General features: G+C 52.1%; 1 protein-coding gene across 2 annotated transcripts in view; it reads left to right on the top strand.

The window, feature by feature from the left end:
* Nucleotides 1–17,772, top strand: part of SMAD6 (SMAD family member 6) — a 69,831-nt gene extending 52,059 nt beyond the window's left edge. For both annotated transcript variants that reach the window (XM_084783897.1, XM_084783896.1), the window contains one exon: nt 16,965–17,772. In XM_084783897.1, the coding sequence (XP_084640023.1) occupies nt 16,965–17,497 (533 nt within the window). In that variant the 3' untranslated portion in view covers nt 17,498–17,772. The remainder of the gene's footprint in view (nt 1–16,964) is intronic.
* The last annotated feature ends 371 nt before the right edge of the window (nt 17,773–18,143 follow it).

The raw sequence follows: 18,143 nt of genomic DNA, 5'->3' as shown, positions 1-18,143 counted from the left end.
ACTTCAGTGACCTCCAGCCCTGAAGTTCAACAATTCTCCAAAAATCCACTGTCAGAGCCTCTAACTGCCCCCAGGTCCTCTCTGAGGCAGTGTGATGTTGCCTTTTGACAGTAGTTTGGAAGCCCCCTAGAGTTTTCAAAGCTCCACCAGTCTGAGATGAGCTGGCGTCCTTAAACCCTGAAGCCTTCACACGACCTCCCCAGTGGTGGCCAGTCTCCCACCCCACACACACAGAGGCAGAAGAAGCAGGATGGGCATGCTCAAAGCCTGGGAGTGGGACTGTCTGTGCATCTGCAGGCAACTCTGGAGCAACAGCTAGAATTATTCGTGTTGTTTTGGTTGGGAGAAGACAATAAAATGTGTATAAGCCCCTAAGTAACTCAGAGCTGAGCAGAAGGAATTAACAGGAGTCTCCCCAGTTTCTTTTGGCGATCCCGATACTTTCTCACTTCAGTCTCCTGCCCCAGCATGCAATGGGCACTTGTCGGGGGCAAGCGGAGCCCAACCTCCTCCTAAGCAAGCTCTCTCCTCACATCTCAGTGGCAATTCTGCTGGCTGGAACCCAAAGCCTCAGTGAGTGGTTCTTGAAAACACCCTACCCGCTCTTTCCCTTTAGGGAGTGTGCTTCCATGGTTTCCGAGTGGAGCTCCTCGTGTTCAAGGCCTGGTTAGGGTGGTTTTCTGTTGGCTGTGCTGTGAGCCAGCAGGAGGGGCTCTTTGCAAGGTAGAGGTGGCTGGGCTCTGGCAAGGATGACATGGTAATTGCATGTTTACAATGAAGTTAGTTGGTTTGAGAGTTTTAGTACCAGTGTCAGGGGAGGGGAGAGGCATTGAACCGCTTACCTTGCACTCAGACTGCTTGACTGATGACGGTCACAGTCCCAGTGGCATCCGTGGACATCATCCATTTTATAGCAGGGCATGGAAGCCAGGACTTGGTGCTTGCTAGGCAAGTGTTCTACACCAGCCCTATTGATAGAAATGTGTAAAGCTCACAAGAAAGGGGCAGAGGAGTTTGTGATGTAAGCAGGAGAAAAGGCATGCCCAATATGCCAGGTTTCCTACCCTTAAGGATGACTCCTCCCCAGAGGGCACAGAGAGGCCCTGGCCCGCCCTGTGACCCACTGCAAGGCCGGCTTTTTTACCCTTCATGTTGGTATTGGTGAGCTAGAAGATTCCAGAATGCCTACAAGGGAGGCAGCTACAGAGCCCACAGTGGGAGGTGGTCTCGGTGGGCTCTGGAAAGCCAGGAAGAGTGGTCCTGTGTACTATAGTCTGACCAGTGTCTCTAAGGAGGGTGCTGTGGGGTAGCGCCAGGACAGAGGTACCCTGGGAAGACTGGCGGCTCTGGGTCTCCCTGGCTGGACTCCAGCCCCCACGTGCCCTGAGACACAAGAGGTTGCTCCTGACTCTGTGCCCTCAGGGACCTGCTTGTCCGGAACCTGCCACTACACCCCACACACACACATACCATCCCCGTCAGCACTGCCTTCCTGACTTGGCAGGACCACCTCTCCAAGCTGGAACAGCCCTCGGTATTTCCAGCTTGGCCCCCTGCCCACATCTCTGGGGCCTTGCAGTCTGTCCTTCTCAAGCCAGGACCAAGGCACCCTACCAGCTGACTGCTTCCCAGGCTCACGGAGCCTCTTCCTGCCATCCCACACCCTGTTTGTCTGTGGGCCCCTGAGCTCCTTTGACTTCCTGCGTGGGGTGTGTGTGTGAGAGAGAGAGACAGGGTGGGGGCGGGGAGGGTAGTTGTGACTTTTTCCTCAGGAGCTTCCCACCCTGTTTTTTTTTTGAGGCAGAGTCTCTCACTGGCCCAGGCCTACTGGTTAGGCGAGGCTCTCTGTGATCCTCCTGTTTCTGCCTTCTCAGTGCTGTGCTTACAATCGCATACTACCACATCGGCTTTGTATGTGAGCGTTGAGGCCTGAACTCACGTCCTCATGCTTGCCCAGGGAGCACTTGCTCACTTGTACTGACAGAGCCTTCTCGCCAGCCCCTCTTCTGCCTTCTTACCACCTAGTCTACTCACAGCTTCCCTGGGGAGATCAGCAGATCTAATTTGTAAATCACCAGGGGGGAGGGGGAGGGGGAGGGGGGAGGGGGTGGCCACCAACAGGGCAGCTGCAGCTGATGCCTCAGTGGTGGCTTTTCCCACTCAGTGGGAATGCCTGAGCTGGCAAGGTCCCCTGGCCAAAGACCCTAGGAAGTGCTGCTTCTTGATGCTGGGCACAGAGAACTGGGTGGCATGCAGAGTCAAGGGTTCCCACTGTTCCCTGAGTGGCCACTGGCTACCAGAGGAGGGCCAGGGAAGTTTAGCCATCTCAGTGGCTTCTTTTCCAAATACAGAACTCTGGTAACTTTGGGAAGCTCTTAACCAGCTCAGGATGGCAAGATGAGGGGTGGCAGGAAAAAGACACCAAGAACCCAGGTTTTGTGGGGGGTTTTATTTTTATTTTTTCAACCGTCCTAGACTGCTGCTGGCTTCGAATGTTTCCTGGGAGAGATCCCTCAAGAACTGCGTAATGGGCAGATGAGCGCATCCTGTAACTGCACTGCACTGTTTATACAGTGCTAGTAAGATAAACAGTTGTCCTAAATCGTATTTACATTTTGCATTTGTTTATCAAAACTTCTTCTCAACCTCGACCCTGCTACTTTCAGAATTACTACAAAGCCCAGGTTTATGGGTCCTAATTACAGATGCCTTATCATATACTCGTAATAATTTATCTTGGCAAAATGTGTACTTTATATCCAGAAGCCTAAGTGCTTAGGGGGAAGGGAAGACAAAAGTCGTGAGTTACAGAAAGTTCAGTTATGAGCTGGGTGTAGGGACATAGGCCTTTACTTCCCAGCTGCTCTGGAGGTTGAGGCAGGAGGATCACAAGTTCAGGTCAGCCTGGGCTACTTAAGAGAGAAGCTGTCGGCCAGGCAGTCGGTGGTGGTGCACTCCTTTAATCCCAGCACTCGGGAGGCAAATCTCTGTGAGTTTGAGGCCAGCCTGGTCTACAAAGCGACTCCAGGACAGCCAAGGCTATACAGAGAAACCTCGTCTCAAAATACAAACAAACGAGAGAGAACTTGTCTCAAAATAAACACTAAAAGGAGGTCTGAGGATACAGCTCAGTGGTAGAGAGCACTGGGGGGTTCTAGGCTCACTCCCCAGTACATAAGGCATGCAGTAGGTGAAACGAGGGGTACAGAAACCTTCTCTACACTATCCACCCCCCCCAAGGTGCCGAATCTGTGGCGCCCACAGACTGACCATCTCTGAGATCAGGGCACCACTGCGGATGGGGCCTACAGGAGGGCTATGGCCACGAGCCTCCATTGCAGTTACTCTCACCAGTGACCCCATGTGTTGTGTCTGTGAGGTCTCTCTCTAACTGGCAGTCTCCCTGTCCTCCTGCCTCCGTCTCCTGAGGATCTGGGACCTGGATTCTGGCCTAATTTTGATAACATCCGACTAGCAGCAACCACTCCCCTCTCCTTTTGGCACAGAGTGCCCATTTGAACGTGTAGCTTACTGGAGGGGACGATCTCTCTAGTGATTAGGAATTAAAGATACTGTGTGGCCCTAGGTTTGTGCACCTGACCTCCCAATTGGATTTTACCCTCATTGGTTCAGATTTCATACCAAAGCTGGTTACCTGGTGTCCCCCTCCCCCATGCCACCCACCTCCCCCTTTTTTTTTTTAAACAGAGTATCACTGTGTATCCCTAACTTTCATGGAACTCACTATGTAGACTAGGCTGGCCTTGAACTCACAGACATCCACTTGCCTTTGCCTCCTGAGTGCTAGAATTAAAAGTATGTACTACCATTCCCAGCCTAGACATGGTTTCTTTTTATAGTGAACAGGGGTATGGGTCACACAGTGGTACAGTGTTTTGCCTCTGCATCCACCTTTTTGCCCTCTCTCCAATGTCTGTCCCTTCATCCTCGAGTAAAAGGTGAAGGGATCGAGTGAATTGAGAAGCGTTGCATAGCCCAGGCTACTTTTGAACTAACAGTGTAAAGGTGACCTTCAACATCTGAGCCTTCTGCCTCTGTGTCCAAAGTGCTGGGATTACAGGTGTGTGCTGCCTACCGTTGCTGGTTTGCACAGCATTAGGGATAGCACCCAGGGTGCCATGCCTGCTAGCCAAGCACTCTACCAGCATCTTCAGCAGGGCTTTACGTTTTTGATGTCACTGTTCCAGCCAGTAAGAAGAACCAGGTGTGAGGCCTTTGTCTTAACCCCCACCTCTCCAAACATGCCAACCCATTTCGCAGACTGAGAAACCGAGGCATCTCGCAGTGGCACCCAGGCAGGCTGAACAGCGATGCCAGGGTGTTTGGGTGTTCCTCTGTCTTCTTTATTTAGCTCTGGCTTTAAACACCATTTCCACAAGACATGGCTGGGATGTTATGAAAGGTTTGATGTCACTCAGAAGCCTGTGAGCTGCCAACCAAGGAGGAAGTGGTTAGGTGACCAGGAATGCAACCTACACCTCCCAGATTAATTAATAATTGAGAGCTGGCCTCCACCCAGGCAGAGGTGGAAATATTCAGAGAATCCAGGGGTAGCTAGTTAGCTGCAGAGGGGTAAGGAGAAGTTCCCTTTTGCCTGTGGCTAAGAAGGAAATACACAATGGCTGTGATTTATGGGCTGGATTATGTGGGGGCCTCTTCAGTGGATGGCTGACTGGGGCCTAGGCTCTTGGACTGTAGGTGCCAGAAGCCTGCAAGCCACTAGTGTCCGTGGAGAGGGAAGAGAAAGAGCTGGTGGTGGCTTGGCAGGCACCAGTCTTGTGGAGGGAGCGGGGTACAAATCACATCCATGGATGATGACCTTAGGGAGAGAGACCGTGTTGGCCTCCAGCTGGAACTGTAGTGGCTATGGGACTTGGGGTGGGGGTGGGGCAGTCAACTTCCCAGAGCCTCCATTTCTTCTATACATATGTACCCTACTCCTCATTTGTGCACCCCCTCCCTCTCTCTCTCACCTTCTGGGATCGTACTGGGTGTTAAGTTAGAAGGGTTGGAGCCATTAAGATGGTTCGGCAGTAAGGGTGCCTCCCCCTGCCAAGCCTGACGACCTGAGTTTCATGTCTGGAACCCACATGGTAGCAGAAGAAAACTGATTTCCGCAGGTTGTTCTCTCGCTCTTATATGTGTACCGTGGCCCATGCATGCTCACACATGTGTACAAGTAAGTAAACACATGTACTAAACTTAAAATTAAAAATTAGTTGGGCTGTGTGGACAGTGGCTATGTAGCCAAAGTGACCGAAGACAAGTCTGTAGGGAGGACAGAATCCACACTCAGTGGGGATCTAACTGGTGGGCTTTACCCACCGAGCCATCTTGAATTTTGAAATAGGTTTTTTTTTTTCCTGCCTCCGATACTTACATTTGGAGGTGTTTCTCCTTTCTCACAAAGTTCACTTTTAGCGACAACCAAGGTACAGGTGCAAAGGACACGTAAGGTCACACATAATGTCCAGTAAGAAAATCAGCTCTGCCACCCAAAGCCGCGTTCCAGAGAAATCAAAGCTCCGTTGCCAGGTCTGTGCCTGTGAGCCTTAGTGATGGCCCTCCTCCTGTGCCCTCCGAGCGCTGGGGTTCCAGGCAGAGTCCACCTTGCCCCGCTCTGCCTAGGAATAGGCCGTCCCCTGGAATAAGCCAACTCTCCCCAGGGCTAATGCACGTGTTCCATCGCAGAGCACCTCCGATGCACCCTTAGAAGGCTTCCACGCTCAATTAAATGTTTGCTTCACCTTTAAAGTTTTAATCATTTTCAGGCAGGTGGATCTCTGAGTTTGAGGCCAGCCTGGCCTAAAGAGCGAGTTCCAGGTCAGCCAAGGACCACACAGACAAACCCTGTCTCAACACCCGCCCCCCTCCCCCCCAAAAAAATTAATCATCTTGAAGAAAGGGCCCTGCGTTTTTTTATTCTGCGTTGCCCATCCTATATTAGATCGGTGGCTTTGGCCCTCAGAGATGCAGTCACTGGCTCAAAGAAACAGTATTCAGATTGACATATCTTCACCTTTTACCATCTGTGGCCTTGGGGCCATATGGACCAAGGTATGGGATGGGCAGAGGATGTACTTAGTGGTGGGCTCAAAATGCAGGGAGCCAAGCAGCCAGCAGAGGTCTGAAGCGTCTGTGAGCTTCAGCAGGTGACAGAGGCCAAGCTTTAGGTACTTGCTTTTGAGGATTTTATTGTGGGTCTAAGTCTGAGGTAGAAGGAAGTGTGCCAGTAAACCTTAGACTGCTTTGGAAAATGAGAGGAAATGGAGACAACCCCAGTTCTCTCTCTGGGGGAACCCCTGAAGGGTTGGAACTTGGAGCACAATGCCGACTGCCACGTGCCCTATCTGTCCCCACCTGAACCCCTAGAGGGGAGAGGGTGTTTGAATTGGTCTCAAGTTCACTAGGGAAGTGGAGACAGGAGGATCACAAGTTCAAGGTCATCCTGGGCTATAGGAAACTCTGTCTTTAAAAAAAAAAAAGGTCTGAGCTGATCGCTCAGGCCTAGCCTGATGGACCAGTCAACACCCTGATTTATGTGGGACTCCAGCATCTAGCAGACCCCTTGTGGATAGTGCATGCCCTGAAGAGCAACTGCCTTTTTCTGGAGAAGGAGGTCTTCAGCTTCCTTTTTTCTTAATTTTTTTAATTTTAATTTTTTATTTTTTGGTTTGTGGGTTTTTGTTTGTTTGTTTGTTTGTTTGTTTTGTTTGTTTGTTTGTTTTTTGAGACAGGGTTACTCTGTGTAGCCTTGGCTGTCCTGGACTCACTTTGTAGACCAGGCTGGCCTTGAACTCACAGAGATCCTCCTGCCTCTGCCTCCCTGAGCGCTGCATTAACCTGGCCCGGCTCAGCTTCCTATTCATTTTTTAAAAAAGATTTATTTATTTATCATTATTATGTATACAGTACTCTGTCTTCATGTACACCTGCAGGCCAGAAGAGGGCATCAGATCACATTATAGATGGTTGTGAGCCACCATGTGGTTGCTGGGAATTGAACTCAGGACCTCTGGAGGAGCAGTCAGTGCCCTTAACCTCTGAGCCATCTCCCCAGCCCCAGCTTCCCTCCTTTTTTTTTTTTTTTTTTTTTTTTTTTTTGGTTTTTCGAGACAGAATTTCTCTGTGTAGTCTTGGCTGTCCTGGACTCAGTTTGTAGACCAGGCTGGCCTCGAACTTACAGCAATCTGCCTATCTGCCTGCCTCTGCCTTCCGAGTGCTGGGGTTAAAGACGTGCGCCACCACACCCAGCCAGCTTCCCATTCTTAACCAGACTCTATGGGGCGGTAGGAAAAGTGAGGTTTTCCCACCCTAGGTTGTCCCTAGAGGTTCAGCATCTGACTTAAAACAAAAGAAGTCTTGGAATGGGAGCAAAGGTCAGAGCCTTCTGTGCAGAGAACTGGTGGATTCCATTCTCATGTTCATTCTCTCTCTCTCTCTCTCTCTCTCTCTCTCTCTCTCTCTCTCTTTCTCTCTCTCTCTCTCTCTCCCTCCCTCTCTCTCCCTCTCTCTCTCTCCCTCTCTCTCTCCACTTTCCTTTCTTCCTGCCCCCCTGCCCCTCCCTCTACCACACATTTTTTTCTTCATTCCTCCCTCCCTGCCCAATTCACCTTGGGGCTTGGTGGTCTTTTCTTACCCTGAAGTTGTTGGGGTTCACTCTGTGTCTGTCACATCTGCCCGCCCCCACTTGCCTTCATGGAAGAGCTGGCTCCTATACCCATTGCTCTCCCTGTAGCTCCTTGGAGTGGCTGACAGTGCTGTCAACGCTGGGGCCCAGGGAGAGACTCCCTGGGTGGGAGGTTGTCTCTGCCAGGAGAAGACTGGGATGCTGTAATGGAGGCATGACTGATGGATGTGGGCCCTCTGACTGGTCCCTCTGCCCGCTGCGGTTGAGTCCTGGGGCTCCTGGGAAGACTGCCCTGCAGGGAACAATCAGACCTGGAGGAAGCTTGTTCTGGGTCAGAATCTCTTTAAATACTGCAGGAGAAGGAACCCTTACCCAACACAGCCCAGGCTGCCACTCTCTTCCACCAGAGACCAGAGGCTGAGCAGCCAAGGTGACAGCACAGAGGCTGACATGAAGGCCTTTCTACAGGTCTGCTGGGCCTCTCAGAAGCTGGTCAGCACACTCCTGAGGGATCCAGCACTTTCCTGGATGTCACCTCTAAGGCTATCCCAGACCACCATACTGATGAGCTGCAGGAAGGTCCCAGCAGGGAGGGTCACTCGGGGGTGGGGGTGGGGCACAATCCCTGCATCTGTAATTGCTAAGGAGATTCAACTTGGGGCCTGCCCTGAGAATGGGGTGCTAGAGCTCATGGCAAGATGTAGGCTGGATGACAGCCCTCTCCCTTGGGCGGCACCCGCTGTTGTGTCCCACCTAAAAACACTCCGTACTGTGGTTTAGATTTGTGCGTGGAGCCTTTGGACGTGAGGGAGAAACAAAAGGGACATGTATTTTCTTCAGCGCAGCACTGGGCCCCCTATATAGTGCGCAGAGGCTGCATTCAGAAGCCTTTCTAGGCTCCCGGAAAGGTGGTCAGCGTGCAAGCACTCTATACCACTAAGCTGCATCCCAGGCTAGAGGACCCCTTTTAACATCCCATCTTTGCTCAGCCCAGCAAAACATCTTAGAGCCAGCAGAGCTAGAAGTTTGGGCATGGTGCCCGCGATGTTATCCGTGCTGCCGCTGGGGTTGGCAGCACGCATGGGAATAAGAGCAAGAGCCCCCCCCCCCCCATCTCTAAGCCTAGATAGACAGGAGATGAGATTGTAATCTTGGAACTTCCTGGCTGCTGACTTTGGACACACAGCCTTCTTAGGTTGACATGGCTTTTTCATCATAAAGTAGCAGGGCTGGGACTGGGGAGATGGCTCAGTTGGGAAAGTACCTGTTGCCCAGGCATTAGGACCCGAGTTCCTATACCATACCAGCACCCACATCAAGGCTGGTCAGGGTGGCTCACACCTGTAATCCCAGTGCAGAGGAGGCAGAGACAGGATCCCTGGGGTCAGCTAGTCTAGCCTGATTGGCAAGCCTCAGGTTCAGTGTGAGATCCTGTCTCCAAAAATAATAATAATAATAATAATAATAATAATAATAATAATAATAATAATAATAATAATAGGGATGGCTCCTGAGGGACAGCACCTGAGGTTGACCTCTGGCCTCCTCACACACATTCACATATACACACACAGATATCACACAACACCCCAAAACACAAGAGGAACTGACAGGTTTAGCAGTTTATCCACTGAGAGTACTTAGCCTGTTTCCTTCTACTTGGCATTCATAAAGGCTTTCTCTAGTGATAACTGAGTTGTTGTTGTTGTTGTTGTTGTCATTTTCCTCTTGAGTCTCCATTCCATCAGCACACCTTATCTTGGCCGTGGTCATTACCCAACATGAGTAGCTTTGTGATCTATGCATTGTAAAATTGATGTTAAAAATTTGCATAGCCTAGATTTTGAGATCTACTAACAGGGGTTGGTAATTCCTGTTCACTTCCAGGTTTCTCGTTTGCGGACAGGCATCGTCTGATGCAATTGCAGTTGACCTCAGTGCCCTAGGAAGTAACCACCTAGTGCACCCCTATTTTACAGTTTAGGACACTGAGGCCCAGGGGAGCAAAAAGTGCCTGCGATAGTGTTGCTGGCATTTTAGGGTACAAGCTGGGCTCCGCCATTCATCCTCAATAAGCCAGACAAGGAGTAGCAACAAGCAAAGAAAGGCGATTTATTCAGTGTGGCCACAGCGAGAAGAGGAGCAAGCCAATGGGTCCAGCGACAGCGCCCCCAAGGCCATCTTTAGGGTACTGACATGAGGTTCACATTTAAATAGATAGAAAGAGGTATGCATGGCCGAGCCATCCTGGTCCAAGGGGTGGGCCTGCCCATCACTGATCCATCTTCATCCAGGATCCAGTCCCTCCTGCAAGGTGGTCTGACAACTTGTCAAAACTGTGTAAAATCTCTGTTCCCCCTCTTGCTGACACCAGCCTTCAGCCTTTTCCTGCTCCCAGCATGAGATTCCTGGGGAAATTCCAATTCCTTGGGGACGATTGTCTGGTAGCCAAAGGGAGGGGCACACGTGTCTCTCTTTAGAATATTTTCTGTAGGGATGGTTCTGATTGCTGGCAGGGTGGCAGGGTTGGTGTTCGCATACAGGGCTCCTGATCCTGTGCTTAAAACCCAGCCCCCATAGAGGCCCCACTGGCCCTAGCTCCGTTGTTCATTTCTACTGTGGCCTTGGCAAGTCACTTTGGGCCTCCAGTTAAGCCCCTCAGACATCAGTCACGTGGACTGCATGTTCCTGGGCTCCTCTCTCCTTGCTGGCACGCTGCCTTTCCGTACCCATCACACCGCTGCCATCAGAGTAACCGGGGTGGCCATCTGGGGAGGGCGGATAGCACTGGCCCCAGACTGGAGACTCACAGTTAAAAAGAGCCCCTGCGGTGGGCCCTGTGCAGGCAGGCTGCAGCGGTGGCCAGCTCGCTTGTGATGTAATGACCGATTAGGAACTTCCTCTTGGAAGCCGGGCTTCCTCTGGGAGCCAGAGGTGCTGGCTCTGAGGTGGGGGCTGGGGAGGTGGGCGGGAGCTAGGAGGAGGAAACTCCTGTCAGCTGGGCCGGCTCCTGGACCTCGTTCAGCAGAGGCTCGGCTGGCTCTAAGCTGCTGACCATTAACGTGGCCCTGTGCACATTCTTTCCCTGCTTTGCCACAGCAGGCAGGGGCAAGGACAGGCCCTCCCTCCCCTGCGAGGAAAGGGGGCCGTTAATGAATGCTGCTTGCTGAACTTGCTGCAAAACCTGAAGCCATTTCTGCGGCTCCAAAAGACAAAGGAGAGTTCATTGGGAACTCGTTTCTTCCCCTAAGTTTGATAACAAAAACTACTTATCTAATGGGCAAACAAGGCTTTAAAAGGGGTGTTAGGTTAACCAGATGCAGGGCCTGCGTAATTGCTCCCAGGCCCGGAGCCACAGATGAAAAGCTGCCGGTTGGATGAAGGGAACTCGAAGCCACAGGCATGACACGGGACAGAAGAAAGTAGTTTTCCAGGAGGGCGGGACACCCCATGCAAAGGGCTGAGAGGAAGCCCTAGGCTTATTTCCAGTTCTGCCGCCAACTTGCTGTGTGACCCTGAGCTAGTTGCTTCACCTTTCAGTTTTGGGGGAGCTGGTCTCTCTTCTCAGCGCTCCGCAAGAACTGAATTTGTTGGTTCTTGCCTGAAGAGCTTACCGCTGAACAGTCTTTTGATTGACTGGTTGACGACTGATTGACGGCAGGGAAGGTGGGGTAACTCAGATTGATGTGATGTCCAGCAAAGATTAGGAATATGGTTGGCATCCTGAGAGTGCTAACTGGCTGGGGCATGTTTTGGCTCCCTCTTGGGATGGCCCACCCTGGGCGTCGTAGTCAAAAGATGACAGGAGGGCTTGAAAGAAGTTTCACTGTGGCTCTGGCTTTAGCTGGGTCCTGTTGGGGAGCACACAGGAATGCACTCCTGCCCTTAATTGCCGATTCGAAGAAGCTAAAGGCATTTCTTGGGATTTCAACCCTCCCCGCCTCCTCCAGATCCCAGCCAGGCACTTTGAGGTCCAGCACAGCACCCACCCCCACCCCCACCCCCACCCCGTCCCCAACATACACACACACACACACACACACACACACACACACTCACCCCACAAATTACATGTTCTGGCTGGGCGGAGAGGTCTGGGAAGGCATGCCAGCCTGTGGCTGGGCCCTGCTGTGCAAGGGAGACTGCCTTTGTTGGGGCTGCTGCCTAGTGCTTTGAGCAGGCAGCCACCACCCTCTGGTGGCAGGAATGTGGGCGTCTCTGGGAGACAACAGGGGGCTGTCCCATGGGTCACCTGGGGACCTTCCCTGAGACCACCATAGGTGTCATAACTAAACCTGCTTAGCCTAGTGCTTGGCTGATGATGACTCTCACCCCAATTCCAATTGTTTATGCCTCAGCAGTTCTGTCAGCCCCTTCCAATCACCCCACTCCCAGGGTTGTCTGCTGTCCTGATTACTTTTTTTTCTTTCTTTCTCTTTTATTTTTATTTATTTATTGCAGTGTTAAAGGCTGGGACCTGGGTCCTTGAACATGTAGGCAAGTGTTCCTCACTGGGAGCGACAGCCCTACTTTCCTCTTAGGCTTCCTGTCAGCTGTTCTGCCTGCCTCTGGCCTTCAGCAGGTTTTCTGTGTGCCTTCCCTCACCAAGCAGGTGCACCTGAGGGTGGTCCATGCTACTGAGTGTCTGTGGAGTTGGATCCTTTCATTGCTGAATGGATGTCCCTGAGGGGGCTACACCATGCTCTGTTGGAACACGGCTGAGCAGGACTCCCAGGGCAGGGGGAAGACTAGGGTTTGCTGGGAATAGGAAGTTTAGAGCCGGGCGCACATTAAAGAGGCTTCCTTGTTACTCAGATTGGAGGACTGAGGCTGAGAAAGGAGGCGGTTAACTGATCCTGGCTAGAAGGCAGGGCTCCTGGCGATTCCTCCTCCTCCCACCCGCCCCTCCCAGCGGGACCCATAGCTGGCTGGGAACTAGGCCAGGCCCTGAGCAGGCCAAGGGATTCAGAGGGGGGAAGTGGGGTTGATCTGGAGTTTCGGTCAGACCTCGGTCACCTTTGATGTTGCTCTGGTCTGACTCCCCCAGTATTTATTTGCAATTAAAGAGATGGTTCCTAATTAGGCTGGTGGCTGTGGGAGATGACAGGCGAGAGAGAGAGAGAGAGAGAGAGAGAGAGAGAGAGAGAGACAGAGAGAGAGAGACAGAGACAGAGAGGGAGAGAGAGAGAGAGAGGGAGAGAGCGCGTTAGAACCCCAAAGAGAAAAGGCTCTTTTCTATAAGACACTCTCCCTGACTGAGCAGAGCAGAGCCATGTGGCCCCATGGGTGCAGCCTGCCCGCTCACCATCACGGAGGCACAACAGCTTACGGCAGACGTGCCTCCACAAAACTGAGTTCTCGGAGGTTGTAAGAGTTGAGCACGGAGCCACAGCTGGGTTCGTTTTAGGCCTTCGGTGTTCGCTCCGTTCCTCCCCTTACAGGGCAGGTTGGTCACCACAGGTGCCAGGCCAGGAACTAGCCGAGGTGCTTCAGAGTGCGAAAAGGGCTCTCCTACCCACTCACCGCCATCTTGAAGCACCTCTAAGCTTGAGTCCCTTTGCTTGGCTTGTTCCCACAGGCCTGGAGCCAGTGGGCAAGATAGCTGTCTCTTTCTGCACCTGCTTGACTTACTGTTTGAGTTTCTAGCAAGTCCGCAGTGGCCTCCTGTGAGCAAAGCCTTCACTGACTGATAAGACTCTTACAAAGGGGGAGAAGTGAGGCTCCTGTCCTCGGTCCTCAGAGCAGCTTGCCAGTTGAGCGGCTGCAGCCTTTGCCCTATGTCGCTCAAAGTGTTTGACCCTTTCAAGGATTTTAAGTCCTCGTCCCAGCTTTGCCACTCTCGGCTTGGTGTCCTCAGGAGAGTCACTCCGTACCACCCCGCCAACCCAGGATGCCACCTCCCAGGTATAAGGCCACCAAACTGCATTCATGGAACCCACAGGCCCTCTCTAGACCAAGTTTCCCTTAGTTCATGGTGGGGAGGAAAAAAAAAAGCACCCGTACGACAAAGTAAAAGCAGAAATAGCTCTGTGGTGCCATCGCTACCCACCCCACTCTCATTTTAAAGTGTGGCTTGGACTTAAGTGTGGCTCAGTGGTAGATCTCTTACCTAGCCTGCCTAAGGGGCTGGGTTACCCCCTTCCACACACACACACACACACACACACACACACACACACACACACACACCTTGGTATCCCGGCCCACCTTGCCCACCACCCTTCCACTGCCCTGACACCTGAGGCTGAGCCCACCTTCAGCGCAGACTCAGTGTGTACAAAGTACTAGAACACTTAAGATGTGTCTTTCCTCTCTTTCGTGTGTTCACAGCATCCTGGGGATATCTTCCGCCATGGGGGAGGACCCAGAGGGGACTGAGATGCCTCTGTTCCTGGGTGGGGAGTAGACCATCCCTAGAGTCGCTGACCCACAGCAGCCACTGGTTTACACCCAGAGAGGATGTTGCAGTTAAGCAGCCCAAGAGGAGAGTCAAAGAGGTCCTTACAGGGCATCAGGCTGGCTACTGTCTGGAAGTAGCTTCATTGTTACAGCGGGTGGAGATGGGTCCAGCACCCAGAGCCTGAGGGCTAGAGCTGGTCATCCCAATCATAAGGGACCATCCCTGTGAAGGATCCTGTGGCCAGGGTAGGGATCAGACAGGGAGCTGAGAGAAACAGTAAGACCTAGCTGGACTTGAGTGGCAAAGCCTTCTAGAAGCTGGCAAGGAGAATATGGCTCCTCCCCATCTAAGGCCTCTCTAGGCTCATGCCCTGACTCGGAAGCTGCAACTTTGACCTGAAAAGCATGCTATTTTGTAGCCAGTAATCCCTTTCCTCAGTGAGAGAATGAAGTAAGCCACAACAGGACTCACCAGCCCTTACAGCGGTTGCCGTTACAGATAGGGAAACTGAGGCTTAGAGAAGGGAAGTGACTGGCTCAGTGAGCAGTTTTAAAAAGCTCAGCCTGCCTGACAGTCTGCCTAGAGAGTAGCAGTTCTCAGCTGGTGGGGTCGCGGCCCCTTTGGTAACCACTCTACCTCCAAATTGATTTATGTTATGATTCATAACAGTATCAAAATTACAGTTATGAATAAGCAGCAAAAGTTGGGGGGAGGGGGGTCATCACAACATGAGGAACTGTGTTAAAGGGTCGCAGCGTTAGGAAGGTTGAGAACCACTGGCCTAGTGGATAGAGAAGAGCGCCCTCTAGCGTGGCTGGCTTGGGGCCTGGGTGTAGCTCAGCGGGAGAGTTCTTGCTTGGCATGTGCAGGGCTACCCTGCATTTCATCACTGGCACCGTCCACACAAAGCCATGCCCCTCCCAGTGAGGCTGGCTCCAGAATTCTGAGGTGCACAGCCTGGGATCCAGTTTCCTTACCTATGAAGGCAGTGCCTAGCTCATAGGAGGTGCCCAGTGATGCGTGGTACTCAGCCTGGGTCTGCTTCTAGCATACCCAGGCTCCTGCACCCGGCTTCCTGACCTCACGTGGACTGGCTCACTAGAGGAAGTCTTGCTGGCTGTGATCAGTACCCGAAGCTCATGGCCAGTGGGCATGGGCGTTTTACTGGCCCTGGAGTTTTCCAGGCCTGTGCCAGACGGATGGGCACAGAGAGGAACAGTGGCTCAGCAGGATGGAGTTCAGGATCTTGTTGATCCTGGGCTCCTGCCGTGGGCTTGAGCCAAGGGTGTTTAGATAGCCAGGGTCTCCTTGACTCCTCTCCTCACTTTTAGCAAACTGTTGGCTGGTGTGAAGATTTGACTGAGGAACCTGCAGCTGGCTCCTGAGTGACAAATGGCATAGGGACCTTGGGCAGTTCTTACTAGGGGCCAGATAGCCTTCTCTGTGTGGAAAAGTGTCTCAGGGCCAGGGCTGAGACTTAGGACTTCAGTGGAAGCTTCAGAGCCGGCCTCATGGGCCCAGTAATGATTGCCACCTGGGTTTAGGTTGATTGTTGGTCAGTTCCCCTGGGAAGGCCTGGATGATCGCTTGGTTCAGTGTTCAGAGGGCCCAGCCAGAAGTGGGCATGACAGGTCATGTCACCTTGGTGGGCAGTCATGGTGCCCACTTGCCTCTCAGAGCTGTGAGCTCAGAGCAAAGACGGGATGCCAAAGGCTTCAGCATCCGTAAAGTGGGCCCTACCCAAGAGCGAGGAGTGTGGGACTGCCTGTATCCAAGTGAGACCTGCTGCCTGTATCGGGTCCCCGCATATGTGAAAACCCCCCAGAATTGAGTGGGGGCAGTGTTGCAAGGGCCAACGGGACAAAGTGCAAGTCGCTGCTTTGCCGTCCAGTGGGGAAACTGAGGCCCAGAGGAGCAGGACACATCTCAGAACCGGACAGCCACATCCTTTGGAGAGCAAAGCAACCATCAAGTGATGCTGCTGCTCGCCTGTGGTTGCAGGCCTCAGGGATCTACAAACTTAGCTTGATAGGAAGCAAGGAAGACTGAGGCAGGGAGGGTCAGCCGCAACGTTCTTTACTGCCCAGGCTGGTTTCGACCAGCCTGCATCTTCTGCTTCCTGAGTACGTAGGACAGCAAGTGAATGCCACCATGTCAGATAGCCTTATTTATCAAAGGCCAGCAAAGTATGAAACTATGCCTTACTTTAGGAGATCCCTACCTTAACCTGTCCTATGCTAGAGGATCCTTGAAGAACTCTGTGGGGGTGGAGTCTTGGATTAACGAGTGTCCACATCATATCCTGGTTTGGCTTCTGTGGAGCCTTGGGAGGCCATGGTGCACAGAAGCCAAGGTTTTATAAGATCGCTACACTTGCTTGGTAGATTGTAGGTTCTTTTTGTGGTTTGTGTGTGTGTGTGTGTGTGTGTGTGTGTGTGTGTGTGTGTGTGTGTGTGTTTATTTCTCCTAGATGTAAAGTTATAGTGGGCAGGAGCTGGATGTGGTTCACATCTGTGTATCCCAGGGTCTAGCACACAGTAGGCACCTTGGTTTGCACACTGTAGGTTCATCATCTTATATGGGGCGGGGTGAGATGTAAAGGTGCTTGCTGTCAATCTTGAAGACCTGAGTTTGATCGTCAGTGCACATACACCACACACACACACACACACACACACAGAGAGAGAGAGAGAGAGAGAGAGAGAGAGAGAGAGAGAGAGAGAGAGAGAGAGAGAGAGAGAAGGCACACGTGATTTTTTTTTTTCCTTTTGAGAGAGAGAGAGACATCCCCACTGTGTACTAAATTATTTGGCGGCCTGGCACACATACTGGTTGACCTTGGAAAACCTTGCCCAGCCTCCCCTCCCTTCCACCTCTCCAATAACTTTTCCATTTCCTGTGCTTGCCCTGCAGATGCCAGCATGTCTCCGGATGCCACCAAGCCGAGCCACTGGTGCAGCGTGGCGTACTGGGAGCACCGGACACGCGTGGGCCGCCTCTATGCGGTGTACGACCAGGCTGTCAGCATCTTCTACGACCTACCTCAGGGCAGCGGCTTCTGCCTGGGCCAGCTCAACCTGGATCAGCGCAGCGAGTCGGTGCGGCGCACGCGCAGCAAGATTGGCTTTGGCATCCTGCTCAGCAAGGAGCCTGACGGTGTGTGGGCCTACAACCGGGGCGAGCACCCCATCTTCGTCAACTCCCCGACTCTGGATGCGCCTGGAGGCCGTGCCTTGGTCGTGCGCAAGGTGCCACCGGGCTACTCCATCAAGGTGTTTGACTTTGAGCGCTCAGGGCTGCTGCAGCATGCGGACGCTGCCCATGGCCCCTACGACCCACACAGCGTGCGCATTAGCTTCGCCAAGGGCTGGGGACCCTGCTACTCGCGACAATTCATCACCTCTTGCCCCTGTTGGCTGGAGATTCTCCTCAACAACCACAGATAGCATCGCGGCTGCCACAGCGCTGCAGCATCCCCCAACCTCCGGGGGTCAGCGCCCAGAGACGCCACCCCAGGGACAACCTCGCCTTCTCCCCAGATATCATCTACCTAGATTTAATATAAAGTTTTATATATTATATGGAAATATATATTATACTTGTAATTATGGAGTCATTTTTACAACGTAATTATTTATATATGGTGCAATGTGTGTAAATGGAGAAACAAGACGCACTTTGGCTTGTAATTCTTTCAATACAGATATATTTTTTCTTTCTTTCCCTCTTTCCTTTTTTAAAGAGAATTATACAGCAGAACTAGGTGGAAAGCCTGGGTTTGGTGTATGGTTTTTTAAAAATATTAATGCCCAGACAAAAAAAACTAATACCAGTCACTCTTGATAATAAAGTGTTTGCATTATAGCTTTTTTTTTTTCCTTAAAGCTGTCTTTCTTACAAAGAGGAACCTTCAGGAGTTCAGTGGACTTTGGAGCCATCAAGGACTTGGTTTCAGTACTTGCTGATTTTGAAGCTGAGGGAGTCAATTGAAAAGGGAGCTACGTGCCCCCTGGTGGCACGTGCCTCTAGTTCCCGTACTTGGGAAGTAGACACAGGAGGATCAGGAGTTCAAGGCTGTCCCCAGCTATGTAG

This window comes from Acomys minous (assembly GCF_964271855.1).
Source record: "Acomys minous genome assembly, chromosome: 5".
Lineage (NCBI taxonomy): Eukaryota > Metazoa > Chordata > Mammalia > Rodentia > Muridae > Acomys > Acomys minous.
The sequence above is the reverse complement of the archived record's forward strand: the minus strand, read 5'-3'. Positions and strand labels throughout refer to the sequence as shown.